The 17540-nt window shown below is 34.0% G+C and overlaps 1 protein-coding gene across 15 annotated transcripts in view; it reads right to left on the minus strand.

Annotated features, from left to right (window-relative positions):
- The window catches only part of LOC121873873 (zinc finger and BTB domain-containing protein 17-like), a 101155-nt gene that overhangs the window by 18775 nt on the left and 64840 nt on the right, over positions 1 to 17540 (minus strand). Inside the window, exons 6-7 of one of the 15 annotated variants that reach the window (XM_042377709.1) lie at positions 11476 to 11556; positions 6347 to 8922 (exon numbers count right to left, since the gene is read on the minus strand). The exons of 8 other annotated variants lie outside the window; for them this stretch is intronic. In XM_042377709.1, coding sequence (XP_042233643.1) covers positions 8494 to 8922; positions 11476 to 11556 — 510 coding nt within the window. In that variant the 3' untranslated portion in view covers positions 6347 to 8493. Of the gene's footprint in view, positions 1 to 509; positions 1888 to 1927; positions 4203 to 6346; positions 8923 to 9562; positions 11557 to 14480; positions 15311 to 17025; positions 17377 to 17540 lie in introns of those variants that run through there. 6 more of the 15 variants (XM_042377720.1, XM_042377728.1, XM_042377719.1 and 3 more) reach the window with 6 other exon arrangements.

A 17540-nucleotide genomic window follows, 5' to 3' on the forward strand; every position in this document is an offset into this window, starting at 1 on the left:
ATCTTCCAAATCAAACATTCTACTTTACCACCTCCTTGCTTCTCAAAATATGCTAAACCATACTTTATATTCAAAACAGTCTCCCGCTCTCCCCGTCACATATTTCTACCCTGCTTCTGTACCACCACACACTGTGCACCCCATGATGGTTTGACTGCGTGCTGTTGTTGGCCGTTATTATTGATATATTCTCCTTATCTCACCATCAAACATCTTACTTCTCTCACAATCACTTATTTCTTCTCTCGCACTCATACATTTCTTCTCTTACACTCACACATTCCTACTTTACTTCTATATCACAGTAGAAGCCTCTCCACACTATGCACCCCATAATGATTTGATGTCATTATATTTCCAGATATTACAGGTATGTCCAAGAAGTTAGAAAAAGTAACAGTAACACGAGCTCTGCATACTGTTGGTTCTAGTGTTATACTGTACTGAATTACCAGTATTCCCTTGTTTAAGAAATGTACTCAGAGTTAAGGAATTATGGAAAAAATATATACAGTACGTACTTTAATAAAAAAAATCACATTTTTATTTCATTCCAATATCCAATCATACAATAATTCACTAAGTTACTGGATTCACACTTCATGAACATATACAATTCACACATGGATGAATGGTTGTGAAGCTAATGAATAGCTAAGTTATTATCTATTAAAACTTGGATGAGTTACTACAACACTATAGGGATTGCTTATCACTAGTTATCATGGGGTCCTAGTGCTCCACCACATTACGACTATCACACACATGATCGTTAACAGCTGCAGTTATCAAAATGAATTCCTAACATAAGGCATTATGGGGGCATCTCAATACCTGTACAGGATATTTAAAGGTTCTTTGCATCACACAAGTCTACTTATATGTCAAATTGTACAAGATACTGAACTGGGAAATAATATTCTGAGTTTGAAAGTACAGTATAGAAAATATTCTATTATAACATAAGTAAGATTTCTTTGGTACTATAAAAGAATATCAGTAACTGTTTTATTATCTAATGAGAGAAATACAGTACATGATTATATCAATACTGTACTATAATAATAAATGGAATCATAGAAAGATCATCAAAAGTTATTAAACTTCTTTTAGTTGTAAGAAAAGTAATATTTTGCACCTACTTAAACCATTGCAATCCAATATACTGCACAGTACTGTATTTCTAAAATGCAAAGAGTAAGAAGCATTCTACAGTAGGGCAGGAAGCTTATGATAAGAGTATCTATTGTAGAATACTGACAACAGTAAAATGCATAGACAAATTCATGGGACAATTTAAACAAAATAATAAACAGCTCCCTAACAATAGTCACTAAATTTCTCTGTCAATTTTTCTGCGAGAGTTTTTAAGTTTTATGTTACAAGAACTTCACTTAAGAACATCCAACTAATAAAACAACTGAATCCATTCCAATCATTCTTCGGCTGCATCAGACGTTACACTGCATTATCTTTTGCAATATGCTTTCTAAAATGACTGGCAAGGATTGCTTTATTGTCAGTCTGAAATGTACAGTGAGTGCAGGTATATCGTCTCTCCCCCGTGTGGACACGAATATGTCTCCGTAGTATGTTTTTATGGGAGGAACTGTATGAACAATATGGGCAAGAAAATGGCTTCTCCCCAGTATGCAAATTAACATGTTCATTCAGGAGTTCCTTTCTTGTTGTTGTATAAGAGCAATAAGTACATGCAAATGGTTTCTCCCCAGTGTGTTTCAAGATATGTCTCTTTAGATTATGAAGAAGAGCGGTGCTGTAGGCACAGTGCGGACACTGATGCACCTTGCTGGTGGAGGTGAAGCCCTGCCAATCTCCTCCCGAGGGTCTACCATCACTCCACTGACAGTTAGTCTCCCGCTCCATCTGTAGAGGAGGCTTCATCTTACTTTGTGAAATATTTGGGTTGTATTAGTTATTACAATAATTGTCAGTTTATTACTGTCAGATAATTTCAAAGTAATAAAAGAATTATACACATACAGTATATCCATGCAGAACTTTTATCTCAAAATTTTTAAAAATTAACACTGTATTTCATCACAGCCTTACAGAGACTGTGCAATGAGTTGCCTTAAAGTAGAATGGTAACAAAACTGTATTGAGCTTCCTAAGTTTACTTCTTGTTTTCCCGGGTAATTTCTAAAGAAGCTCATTCATTATGATAATAATATATTGTCCTATTTATGCCATCCACCAGCAAGCAGGTCGACATCCGTTTGACGAGTTTAGAGAATTGAAGGATTAAATAACAAGCTTATGGTTGTTTGTCGGTACAGTATCTGGCTTCTTAAGTCTCTACAGCATTAATTAAAATCACTTAAACTTTACTGGATTAAGCAATTAACACATACATTATCAAATGTTTTTCCATAACTCACAGGAGCTGTCTTATTCCTGCTATCATTGTGGTAATAACCTTGAGAGGAAACTTATAAAAAAAAAAATGGTCGATACCATAGGAAAAGAGGGAGTTTGCTCTGAGTTCAGAACATTAAAATCAGGAACTAACCTTCGAAACTCCCACTCTATACTGTACTAATTTATCACAACATATGCACAAAACATCAAAGAAAACATCCCAACCCCAAATTTTCCAATACTGTAAAGAAAGTGAAGTTCAATGAAAACAAGTTAAACATTTTTGTGGGGTGAAATTTTTTAATCAAGCAATATGTTAACTGGAAATTCCTTTCCTTACATGACAAACAAACAATACATAAAAAATAAACTGCAATGATGACAACTCATGATACGGCATGATGAGCACACCAAGGTACACTAATTTAAGAACACAGTACATGTACAAGATGTTTTTTTAAGCAGGTTGATTACAGCTCTATTTTTTGCATTTTTTTATCTATTTATTCTTATGTCAAAGCTAAGGCACCACCTTTTTGTTCATAAATAAAGAGACACAAAAAACTGTACAGTACTTGTTACTGTCATTTCTGTATTTATGACTTAAAGTGAAATGAATTAAAAACTTGCAGTACTTCTGGCAACACACTTGAGGCAATATAGTACAATAAATAAGAAACGTGGAGCAATGCTGAGTATGATATTTTACCCTAATGAGAAGCAGTATGATGTGGTGTCTGGATGAATCGCTCATATAATAAAACACACACAAGGTAGCACACGAGGGGTGCCAGATGATGTGAGATACTGTACAGTACTATATAACGTACACTCAATAATTTCTCCCCTACCATCCACTTTTACTGTACAGGTACTACATCCATGAAATATTACACAGCAGGAATTTGGTAACCTTCCAATGAAAATGCCGAGAGTACATTCATTTATGTGACTTCCAAATGCAGTATCTACAGTATTCGCTACTGATGCTGACAGACACATTCTTGGGCATTCCAATGGTTTTTAAATTTTCTCTCAAATATAGTTTTATTTGCATGATGGTGCCAGATATTTTGAACCATCTAATTACTATGCATAAACATTTTCTGTGTACTGTTCAGTATATTAGTCTTAATTCTGTTAATTTTAATACTTAATAATCATCACAACAGGCAGTCTCAGGCTAACATCCATGTACTGTACAGTACTGTTCTAGAATACTGATTTTTGTTTCTATTTATTCTGAAACAAATGTTACCAGTAGAGACATAAGCAGTGAGAACATTAGACAAGTATCTTAATCAATTCCTCCAGTCTGTATTATAAATCTGACTGTGTTCACTGCAATGTAATTTTTCCTGGACATCTACAGTACAGTACGTCTCCAGTCGAAGATGTTATTCTCAAAGATCCTTCTTTTTATGTGTTAACAGATGACTATTCAAATTTGTTTTACTGGCAGCGCGATATGAACACATAGTGCATGTGTAAGGCTTTTCTCCTGTGTGTGTGCGTATATGTCTCTTTAAGATATTCCTATGAGATGAACTGTATGGGCAGTATGAACAGGAAAATGGCCTCTCCCCCGTGTGTGTATTGATATGTTCTTTCAGAAGTGTATTTCTTGTAGTTCTATAGGGACAATAAGGACATATGTATGGCTTTGCCCCAGTATGCATTGATGAAATATGTTTCCATAGTTGGTTTAAATAAACAGTGCTGTAGGCACAGTGAGGACACTCGTGCATCATGCCGCTAGTGTTGAGGCCCTGCCATTCTCCTGTTGTTCTCCTGCCATCAGTCTGAGCCTGCCGCTCCATCTGTAGAGGAGGCTTCATCTTACTTTTTGCTTTAATAAGATTACACATAGTAAATCAATTGTTATCTTTTGCTTTAATGACATTAGACATAAAAAAATCAGTCATCTTATTCTCTTTAAATCATATTTTTCAGTATCAGAGGTAAGCACTGAACACAATAATTGTAAATGAATAAATTATATCAAAACAGCATTTCTATCGGTGCATTGCAAGTAAAATATTATATCTCCTTTGAATCTTTCCTTGATAGAGTACAGTAGTGTACAGTACAGTATGTCCAAGACACTTTTCTACAATATTAAATTAAATTTGATTGAAGATAGTGGCTTTTTGCTTATCAACTGAATAGTGATTAACTATAATATACAGTTGGTGTTGTTATAAATGTACTGCTTTATACAGTATAGTATTCAGTAAAGTTTGTAGTAGCAAACTTTTACAAGGAAAGCTCCCCAACCTTATATTGTTAATAGTATTTAGGCACAAACTGCAAGTTAATGTACATCAAGAACTTTACATAGAATGTGAAACTTTCACAGTTTGATGTTTCCTAGAGTGTTACAGTATTTTCTTACTTAAGTTTATTCGGGACATTTTCTTTGGGCTGGTGGTCTACCATATATACCCAGATTATTACTACCTTGTGGATATAGAGCCAGGAGTAGGCCAAGAATGACATGGGGGGTGGTTGAAAGAAATAACATGAGATTTATGAATCAGGCAAGAGAGGCTGCAAGGGACAACACAGTATGGGGAACTGCTGTCAGGTAAACACGGCTAACCCAAGATGGTGTGGAAAAAGACCTTAAAACGCTGATGGTAATTATACAGTATAACAATAACCTGTATACTGTATAGCAATGCAGTATTTGTAAATAGTAAATTATGTTTCTTAATTGTATTAGTACTGTACCAGATTAAATGCTGTAGATTAACAGGAATAACAAATACAATACCTGTACTAAACATACAGTACTATCCATGTAAACACCTGCAAGTTTGTTCTATTTTTAAGGAGTCCAGTTGGTTAAATAATTGCTATTTTTGTCTTAATCCATCTGAGATTTTTGAACTTGTGTACAGTAGAACAGACTCTTACTAAAATGATCTGACTGTAAGATTAAATATATAAGAGGTAGTATATGGCAGTACCAATTACAACTGTTATGAATATTTATCAATCAATTACCATGGATGTACTCCTACTATATACAATACTACTACTACTACCAATGATAATAATACACTACACTACTGATAGTATCATAATAATACTTAAACTATAATACTTGTTGGAATAATAATAAAATTGTAAAAAAAAAAACCTCATAACAGTAATCCTTCAAGGTATTAATTCTATTGTTTCAATACTGCATAGATCTACATAGGTGAAGGTCAGTAAAATATCTACACCAATGTACATTTTTCCTGCATCTACAATTTTAATACCTATTGCCTTATCTTGGTAGGTATGACTGTCTACGGCCTCCAACAACTACAATTCCAACCAGAAAAAAAAAAATAAATAAATAAAATCGCTTCTCAGTTTCTCTACAGCAACCATACTTAGAAGTGGAGTCGGAACACACACAGAGTAAATTAGCTTTTAATTTATTTGTTCCTTGATTTTCTTTTTATATCTATTATATTTTACAACACAAAATATGGATATTAGGAATAGGCTGAAAATAGGACCCCCCCTTAACTTGTACACCTAAGATTACAATACAGGTGATCCTCTACTTACGAACGAGTTACGTTCCTGAGGCTTGTTAGTTAGTCCAACTTTACTCTTGTAGATACCAAACATATTGTGAAAAATGAAAAGATTATGGATATTTAGTAAAGCTATACTCTTTAATACAGCCTTAAAACCTAGCTCACTCTTCTCTTAGGTAATGTTTGTTCTATCTGGAATTTTCTTCAAAATAATCCAGTCTCATCCACATTGAACACCTGTTCTGGCAGGTAACCCCCCTTAGTGATGAGGTTTGTATCTCTGTAAGTTTCTAAGTTGAACATTCTTAAGTAGAGGAGCACCTGTAGTTAACAAGATACCATAATAACAGGAAGATGATTATAACTTTATTCAGTAAATATACCAGAGGCAACACCCTACATGAATTATAAATAATACAACAGAGAATGCTCAACCATATATTTTGGAACAATTCTTACACTTTTCTACATTTTAAAAGATCTACCTTATGATAAGAAAAAATCAAACTGCAGCCAAAGCGACAGCATCAAAAGTTCAAAACAAACCTTAAAAGGAAAAAACAAACATATATACATGTATGTTTTTGATAATGCAGAGTTCAAAGTTCTATCTTCTGTATATAAACAACGCTGCGTACAATAAAAAACCACCAATCAAACTACCGTATAAGAATCTTGAGTGCTGAGAACAGGCAGAGTTAAAATTCATGACAGGCTTGGAATGACAATACTATTACTACGACTGTATATGAATAATGAATAATATTAGTGACTACTTAAAACTGAGACCAATTAATAGGTGTGAGGTATTCAACAGGAATGCATAATTAAGTGTGTAATAAGAGAGACTAAAGTGGTTGGGTGAAAAATTAAGCTTGAATAAAAGACTTTCTCTCTTAGGAATTTTTTGGGGGGATGGTGGAATATTAGGCAAATTATGTCGATCACACATTATAGAGTATATCAGGTATTGTATGTTCTTCAGCTACAGAAAACAATATGGTGAAAGCATAGTTGTGGCCAAAATTCCCTCGACTTGTGGACTGTCTATGTGATTGGTCTATATAGCTGGTGAATGCCACTTGTCATTATAAATAATATTAGAATAACAACATAAAAATACTCTCTATTGGATTAAAATACCAATCCTTAGACTCACATGAAACAAAAGCAATGTATGTAATTATCAGACATAACAAAAGTGCCAAGGGAATTTTATTTGCTACTACAATACACATTTTCATAAGAGGTTAGAATTGTATAATTTTTTTTACGGGCGTGTGAGATGTTGTATTACACCATGTGATTGAGTTCAAAGTTGGGGGTACGAAGTATAAGAGGAATAAATAAATAAGGTAATGAGGAAGTGATAGGAGGTACAGTCAACTACAGTACTAAAGTCCCTTCACCTCTTCCCCTGAACCACAAACCCAGAGATTCAGACTTATGAACCCAATGCATTAATGGACAGAATAATGGATCAGTCCACTACTTCAGGTTCATGAATCTGAATCTCTAGGTTTGTGGTTCAGGGGAAGAGGTGAATGGACTTTAGTAATTGAACTGTATAAAGCTGTTGATGGAAGTAATGAATAAAGAAAGAGATAAACAATGGAGATGATACTACACACTTCTGGAGACATTATACATGAGAGGAACATCATTGAGATTATGTGTGGGGTACAGTACAGTGAAACCTCTATTTAACGGACTACAGAGAGGAAAGTCCATTATATCGAGGGTCCGTTAGATATGAAACTCCCATCTAACGAACTGCATAGAGATGAAAGTCTATTAAATCGAGAGTCCACTATATAAAGGCCTCACTGTACGTTATTGATAGTGCGAGACACCAATACTAAATCTAAATAATAATAATATTAATAAAACCTGTAGCATAACCTATAATAATAATAATGACCAAATAAATAAATAAAAACCAAATAATTTAAGTATCCTTGCAATAGTATGAATCAGTATGAATCAAAGTATGCAAATCTAATTAAAAACTGAATATATTTATTACTTAAAATGGTAACCAAGTTTTATCCAATTAAAAAAAAGTTTAAAAAAGAAAAGAATTTACTGTATACCTTTTGTCAGAGGAGTGGAAGAGAGGGAGAGAGAATCAGCGACAAGTCTTCTTTCTTTCCCACATTTACTTATACAAAAATATATAAACCTAATAAGAGAACCATGAGTACTAATAAGAGAACTATATGAGTACTAAAACAGAGAACCATATGAGTACTAATAACATAACCATAAATGAGTACTCTGTATTAATAAGAGAATCATATACAGTACAGTATGAGTACAGTACTGATAAGATTACTATATATATGAGTACTAATAAGAGAACCATGAGTACTAATAAGAGAACTATATAGGAGTACCATAATCCTATCAATGGAATGTTAAACAGACTTAACACTTACAAATACTTCAAAACTTTGTGTGATCTCAGGGACAACAAGCAATGGTGTAAAAAAAGCTACTGCAATGCTAGTAAGGTGGCTAACTCATGTTTACCTGCTGACCACTTCTAACACACAAGCTAGTGTTAAAGGTGCTACATGGTTTGATCTTTTGCCATATGTGTTAGTAAATGACTATTCAAGTTTGTCTTATGAGAGGCACGGAAAGGACACATGGTACAGACATATGGCTTCTCCCCGGTGTGTGTGCGTATGTGCCTCTTTAAAATATTCTTATGGGAAGAGTTATAAGGGCAGTATGGGCAAGAAAATGGTCTGTTCCCTGTGTGAGTATTGATGTGCTCCTTCAGAAGAGCATTTCTGGTAGTGCTATAGGAACAATGTGGGCAAGAAAATGGTTTCTCTCCTGTATGCTTTAAAATATGCCTCCTCAGAGTATGGATATAAGTTGTGCTGTAGGCACAGTGGGGACACTGATGCACCTTGCTGGCAGTAGTGAGCCCCTGCCAATCTTCCGAGGTTCGTCCCCCATCAGTCCACTGACAGTTAGTCTCCCGCTCCACCTGTAGAGGAGGCTTCATCTTATTCTTTATTTTAAGGTTTAAAGATTCGTTATAAATCTTCTTGCCAGTTTAATTCCTGAACAATTTTTTCTTTGTGAGAGAATAAAATAAACTTACTACTGCACAGGAGACAAACAGTTCAAGTAACCACTGGATAAAATCAAATGTAAAGTATCTAAATATTTAAGATTTTCAAAGAAGAGTAAAATATTTCTGTACTTTTTTTTATACAATGTCACTGAACAAAAGCATATACAGTACTGTACTGTAATGTACCATCTTAAATGTTGCATTACTTCAAAACATCTCATGAAGGACACAAACTATCAGTCCACAGAAGCTAAAGTAAAAAAAAAAATTTATATATATATATGTATATATATACTGTACTGTATATAAATATTCTCGCATTTCAGGTCAGGTAAAAAATAATCTCACTTAGTCAGAATGAATACAAAGAGGCACAATCTTAATCTGGAGAAGTTCTGAATGATACATAAATGAAGCACACACAGAGAAACACAAATGTGTGCGCGTAATGAAGGATAAAACGTATTAAAAGTTGACCTTAATAAATGAAAGACTGCCAGATACTCTCAATGAAGAAATAATAATAATAATAATAATAATAATAATAAAGGTTTAAATAACATTAACACAGGTAATAATAATAATAATAAAATAATTAAAATAGAAATCATCAAAGAAAATTATTAATACAGTACTAGAGGTAATAATATGATGACAATAAAAATAATCATTAACTAAAACTACGACACCATCACAAGGGCCGCAAAGTCTGTAAACAGTACCAGGTAAATATCAGAAACGTCTGACCCACACCTCGAGCTCGTGGTCATGAATTATGCGCACAACGCATCTTTAGGCGATTACAAGACCAGACCGGATGTTATTGCAATATCGTAAGCAATTTTAACACTTCCGAGCAGACACCGAAATGCTGCTAAACCCAACCAATGGACTGGGTCGATTGTTATTACTTTTTTAGCATTATTAGATACTTTTTAAAACGGTAAAACCTCAATATAACGAACTTCTCTCTCCATATAATCCATTAGATGGGGTTTATATATGTAACGGACCCTCGATATAACGGACCTTCGCTTCTATATAATTCGTTAGATGGTGGATTCATACATAACAAATCCTCGATATAGTGGACTTTCCTCTCCTTATAGTCTGTTATATAGAGGTTTCACGGTATAAACTTAGTACAAAAATCAACTGCCATCTGGTGACTTAAAACACAGCTACATATGATCACGACAGCAAGGAATTAACAACTGCGGATAACCAGTTTGCTTTTATTTACGTTCATACTTAAGATTCAACTCCCAAACACCCATTTCAATTCTCTTCATTAGTGTTTATAGGTCTTTACCCAGGAATGTATCTTAATTATCTTTCTGTGATATGATATCTGACTTGTACTTTCTTCTTAACATATCTAATGCCAAGAATAACCTTTCAGAATCCCATCAGTCGATATTAAACCTCACATTACCAGATCATACAGTAGTGCACATTAAACCTTACATTACCCCATCATAGTGCACATTAAACCTTACATTACCCCATCATAGTATACATTAAACCTCACATTATCGCATCATAGTGTACATTAAACCTTACATAATCATAGTAAATCAAGCCTCACATTGCCCCATCATAGTGTACATTAAACCTTACATTATCAGAGTATATTAAACTTCACATTGTCCCATCATAGTGTATATTAAACCTCACATTAACGCATCATAGTGTACATTAAACCTTACATTATCAGTGTATATTAAACCTCACATTACCCCATCATAGTGTACATTAAACCTTACATTATCCCATCATAGTGTACTGTATATTAAACCTCACATTTTAAAACATTTGTCATATTTACCTTCAATATTACACCAGTTCACAGAAACCAGTTACCTTTATCTAATCACTCAAACCAGTTACCTTAATCTAATAACCAATCACACAAATAAATGTTACTTTAAAGGCTTCTTGATATATAACACACACACACACAATGCACTCTATTACACTGAGCTGATTACACAACCTTTCCCACTTTTAGAAACCTCTCAGTTGTCATTCTTAATGTGGGGAGTTGATTCCTCTCACATATTATGGTGTCTCGTCGTGGGTCCTCGAATACAGAACTGTATGAAGGTTAAGGTACAGCACAGCCTAATCATTCGTCCAATGAGTCAACATGTGACTATTCAGATTGGATTTTTGGACAGCACGATAAGGGCAATAGGTACATGCATAAGGCTTCTCTCCCAAGTGTCGACGAATGTGAACCTTTAATATGTTTTTACGAGATGAGCGGTAAGGACAATATGGACATGTGTGTGGCCTTTCTCCAGTGTGTTTAGTCATGTGTTCCTTCAATAATTCCTTTCTTGTAGTTCCGTACGAACACTGTGAACATGTAAATGGTTTCTCTCCAGTATGCTTTAACAAATGCCTCTTGAGTTTATTAGAGTAAATGGTGTTGTAGGCACAGTGGGGACACTGATGCACCTTGCTAGAATAGGTGAGGACCTGTCCTTCTCCTGTAGCTCTTCGTTCATCGGTCCACTGAAAGATTGCCTCCTGGTTCACCTGTAGAGGAGGCTTGGTCTTACTTTCATAGTACAGTACTGCTTAAAAGACAGAAACAATATTCTTTATAAATCAAATCCTGCTGAAGGTAACCAACTGCTTCATTACATCTAATCAAGCCATGAGATAAAAAGACATATTGCATATATATATATATATATATATATATATATATATATATATATATATATATATATATATATATATATATATATATATATATATATATATATATATATATATATATATATATATATATATATATATATATATATATATATATATATATATATATACAGTATAAATATTTGAAAACAAACTCGGTATTAAAACGATCTAATTTACCAAACACAAACAGCATAACCCCATTACAGTCTTGAATAAATTATATACATATATACAGTACAAAACTTTACCATGGTTATGACCTTCAACAGAACTTTGATTAATGTAGTTTTTAATCTATCATATAAATACCCAAGAACCGACACCTTGGAGAAGTTCCTGGAATATTGGTACAGAGCCGCTACAACCAGTCCTCCAGAAAATTTAATTGTGATTGATCAGTCAACTTCTTGTGAGAAATAGGGAGTGATTAGTCTTCCCCCCCCCTCTTTCAAGTGATGATTAAACACCCTAAGGCTACCGGAGGGAGTTGGGCTGGGTTAGGTTAGGTTAGCATTTGGGTGGTCATTAGGTAATTAAGGTAAGGTAAATCTTAAGGTGAGATAAGCTTAAAGGGCTAATCTTCAGGTGATTTCTTGTTATTGCTTCCATTTTTTTATCTTATTTTTGCTGCAGGTAAAAATTATCGTCGCTATGATTTACCCTGCACTGGAGTTCTCTTTCCATTATTGTACTATTAATACCTCTGTTACTACTGCTACTACTATGACTAGGCCTATTACTATTGGAGTACTGCTAGTGCTATTATTACCCCTTTTTACTCCTTCAATGTATTACTATGTCAATAGAACTCAATAGCTTTGCTCTATGAACTCGTAAAGAACAATACTTGTATATTTGAAACTTCTCAGAAATATCTAAAAAAAAAAAAAAAGTATACAGTAGTTTTCTTTCCAATACTTCTTGTGGATTATTTATTTCACCATAATGTACTGTACAAGGAATCACATCAACACAATAAAACAACATTATATTGTGACGGGAAGTATTTTTATTCATTTCATAATGCAGTTATATCATTTACAAACACAAGTTCACGAATGTTTTAAATTTTTCCCTAAAGGCTGGAAAGAAACAAACTAAAAGAGGAAAACTACAATAAAGTATATACAAAATAAAGGGGGAAAGGGGGAAAAAATTATGCCATCCCATGAGAAAATAAAACTTACCAGAAAAAAAATGATATTGTAAAAGTAAAAAATAAAATTGGGGGGGAGGGGCGGGATAACATGATGCACAATTACACAGGTACCCGGTCCTGTAATTCAAGAAAATGAGGTAAAAAATGAATTTGGTTGGACCGATTACTACATTCCAATCGATGTCTGCTCTCAACGAACCGATACCTTATACCACCACCATCTTAACACCAACTTGTGCTTTGTTGTTGTTTTTTCCATTCTATCACGAGTTTGTAACATCACGTTTTGTACGGGTGAAGGAGGTTGTGCCCAGCAGCCCCTACAGGTTCCTCGGCTTTGGGTGATCAAGGGAAAGTTGCTGCCCTTCAGTTAGGAATTCAGAACCTACTCTCAAATAATTCAGTCTTTCCTCAGGTAACTCAGTCTATCCTGATACACCTGATCACAAGAAGAAGTTATGTTTACTAATAAAAATAATACAGAAAAAAAAATAAAGTCTTTAAAGGAGAATATTTAACAAAAGACTTTATAGGAGAAGATTTAACAAAAGTCTTTATTTGAGAAGATTTAACAAAATTTTTATGGGAGAAGATTTAACAAAAGTCTTTATGGGAGAAGGTTTACCCTATCACCAATGACCATTTACATTACAGTACTACTCATTTATAGCACCACCAATTTCTCTTGAACTATCTCAGTTTATGAAGACTTGAGACCGACATATATTTCTCAATGGAGCAACGTGACACTTCCATAAACCACTGGGGAGCTAATCTACCCGTGAATAATAATACAAAAAAAGGGTCCTAGATAGAAAGTAAAATACTGTGAATGGAAGAATGAGTAGGGTAAGTTTCTGAATTAATTGGGGGAGAGGTAGAGTAGCTTCATTCAAATGCAGTGAGTCTTTCCCTAATCAATTCTTTCAGAGGAAAACTTAAAATTCCTTTATTTTCTACAAAGAGAAACATTTAAATAGGAGCAAAACGAGTCAAAATAAATATCGTGGACTTGGTGGCTCGGATGTACAGTATCTGGCAAAATTTCTCTCAGAAAAACCAGAGAAGAATTCAATAATATGTGTACGGTACCAGCATTCAGTTGCCACCTTTTTATTTGCTTGAAACCTTAGTCCATTCCTTAATAATAATAATAATAAAAACTAACCTGTTGCTTCCCAAACATTTATCATCCATCACTTTCTCATATCATTTCCCCGTAATCCACCCGACACAAGAGAGAGAAAGAAGACTAGAGATGATTACCAGAAATAGATAGATACAGTAATACTGTACCAATTAAAATTTCTTCTACACTGTTCTCATACCTTATGTATCAGAATTTATGATCTGCTAACACTCAATACTTTACAGTTCAATATGAGGAGGTAAACTTTAGCTTTCAAATTAACATTACAAAAAGTTAGTATATATATATATATATATATATATATATATATATATATATATATATATATATATATATATATATATATATATATATATATATATATATATATATATATATATATATATATATATATATATATATATATATATATATATATATATATATATATATATATATATATATATACAGAATAATTTTAATGTCCACTGGCATTCTCCTCAGTTGTGATTGCTAAAGTTCAGCCACAAACAAATACACACACATTGGGTCAACTCCTGAAGTGAGATAATACAGGTAAGCTGCAGTCATAATCAAAGAAGGATGTGAAAGATCCACTACTGAAGCTGTCCCTATACAGTATATTTATTCATGTACAGTATGTTTATCGTAGCCTCACTCTATGTGTTCAAAACTGGAGAAGTCGGTGGATTTGAATTTTAAAGTTTACATTCATCATACTGTGAATCCTCTCAAACAATACTCTTTTGGGAATCCACAGTTTCTAAGGTTTATAAGTAACTAAAAAAATACAAATCAATACAAAACAGTCAAGATAATATACTGTCACACTGTCAGTACTCAGGACACTTCCCTTTGTTGACCACCTCGCTGTATAATACACTCGCCCCCTTTCTTAAACATCTTCAGACGGTATCCTTCCCCTTATGGGTCAACATATGACTGTTCAGGGTAGACTTTTGAGTGGCACGATACGGACAGTAAGTACATGCGTAAGGCTTCTCTCCGGTGTGTCGTCTGACGTGAGCCTTTAAAATGCTCTTGTGGGAAGAACTATACTGACAATATGGACAGGAAAATGGTCTATCCCCAGTGTGTGTATTTATATGTTCCTCCAAGAGAGCTTTTCTTGTTGTTCTATAGGAGCAAAATGGACATAAAAATGGCTTCTCCCCAGTGTGTTTTAAAGCATAGCTCCTGAGATTATTGGTGAGGTCCTGCCAATCTTCTGTGCTTCTTCTTCCATCAGTCCATAGACAGTTAGCCTCCCGGTCCACCTGTAGAGGAGGCTTCATCTTACTTTTCATTATCATGTAAAAGTGAAATATTTTTGGGTACCCTGATGTATAAAGCCAGAGGGCAAGAACACACACACACATAGTAATGTTTGGAAATTTGTTTCCTATTGACAGCACTCACAGGTGTCTTAATTAAATACAGTATGGACTATCAAGAAAAATCATTTCCTTCCTCTATTCATTGTTAAAAAAAGTTTGTATTAAAATAGCAATAAAAATAATAGTAGTATAAAAATTAAGAGAGAAAATAATAATAAAAATAATGGTACAAATAAAAATAACAACAAATAATAATAATAATGATGATAATAATAATAATAATAAAAATAATAATAATAATAATAATAGAATTCCATTGCCACAGTTTTCTGCTAATTCTGTTTTATCTGAAAAAAAAAAAAAAAAAAAACACTTTCCAAAGATACAGTAAGTAATGCCCCAAAACACAGCTCGTGCAATTTCTGTCTTGAAAACTGTATGCATTACAACAACTTTGCCAATGAATGAAAAATTAACCACACTAAATGCTGGTTAAACATGCATGAATATTGATATACAATAGTGTACAGACTTTCAAGGCATCGCCATAGTACTGTATATGATGAGCGAGTGTGTGTGGACATTAGGAACTTAGGTGAGAAATTCGGTCTCCCTTTCTACAGTTCTTAAGCTTGTTGAAATAGGAGTTGAAAATTAAAGCTTATTAACGTTTTTGAACGATACACAAGTACATTAATATAGTTTAATGGATTTCTTGTTATATTTGTATTTAAGTATCTAGTGTGCCATACAAGGATGACTCCCTCCCCAAATGTTACCCCAGTCTCTAGCTGTTGCTGATATGGCCAGCAGGCATCGAGGATCATATCAAAGCATTTCATCGAGCGTTTCAAAATGTAACGACAGAAAATCCAATGATATTTTTTGGGGGGACTGTACAGTTGTACAATATCTGTTTTTATTGTAATACCATATATTACAGTTGCTCCCCGACTTACGACGAGGTTAGGGACCCAAATCCAGGTCGTAAGTCGAAAATGCTTAAATAATACATAAAAAATCTAAAATGGGTGTCTCTTTTTCTTCTCAGCACAACAAAACTCTCACTTTTAAGCTTGCCAGCCATTTACAGTAAAGTGAATTACAAACGAAAATTTTGTCAGTGCACAGCGCAATCACCGACGTTGGGACTAAAAAATATTGTACGTAATTGACAAAATTTTGGTACGACTGAGGCGGTCGTATGTCCGGGTGGTCGCAAGTCGAGTAGGTCGTAAGTCGGGGAGTAGTTGTATGTAGATTAATTCACTAGTTTTGTTAATTCTCCCTAAAAGTGTTGTTACATTGTGTGTGATGCATTACTGTGAACCAGAACAATAAACCACTGATAGGTATATTTAGGACCTCTTTTAAGTTAATACAAGCTAAAAATATGATATGAGGAATCTAACTTACTTTTTAACAGATGCAAACAATTTGAGAAGATCTTTGTTTATTTACTTAAGTTAATTACTCAGCACTCGGAACAGGGTTGTTGTGACTACACACTGTTAAAGAATATATATTTACTGTACTTCACATTACTGTATAGTACTGTACAGTACTGTTAAAATGATTATATTGTACAGTACAGTATAACCAAAAACTAAGGCTCACCTATGACTGATGGAGTATTAAGTTACTGTACAGTATTCCATGGTGGAAGTATTTTATATCCTTTTTGATCTGTGTGTCATTATGTGAGCTCTTAAGGTGGAACTCTGTGCAGCCTGGTATGGGCAGTGTGGACACCAAAAAGGCTTTTCCCCAGTATGTCGACGAATATGAGCTTTCAAACAACTTTTTGTCGCAGAACTGTAGGAACAATAAGCACAAGTGAATGGTCTCTCTCCAGTGTGCCTTAAACAATGTCTTTTAAAGTTACATGAATTTCTGGTACTATAGGAACAGTTAAGACACTGATGCACCTTGCTGGTAGTGGGGAGGTCTTGCAAGTCTTGTGTTCTCCTCCTGTCTGTCCACTGACAATTACTCTCCCACTCCACCTGTTGAGGAGGCTTTGTCTTATTCCTCATGCTTATTCCAAAACATTAATATGTGTATTAAGTAAAATTGTATCACTTTAACAATTAATTTATAAAATATAATTGATGAACAATGAAACAGAGTAATAAGTTATGAGCCACAGAAGAAAAGACAAAAATTTCCA

This window comes from Homarus americanus, unplaced genomic scaffold (assembly GCF_018991925.1).
Source record: "Homarus americanus isolate GMGI-L3 unplaced genomic scaffold, GMGI_Hamer_2.0 scaffold25827, whole genome shotgun sequence".
NCBI classification, from domain to species: Eukaryota; Metazoa; Arthropoda; class Malacostraca; order Decapoda; family Nephropidae; genus Homarus; species Homarus americanus.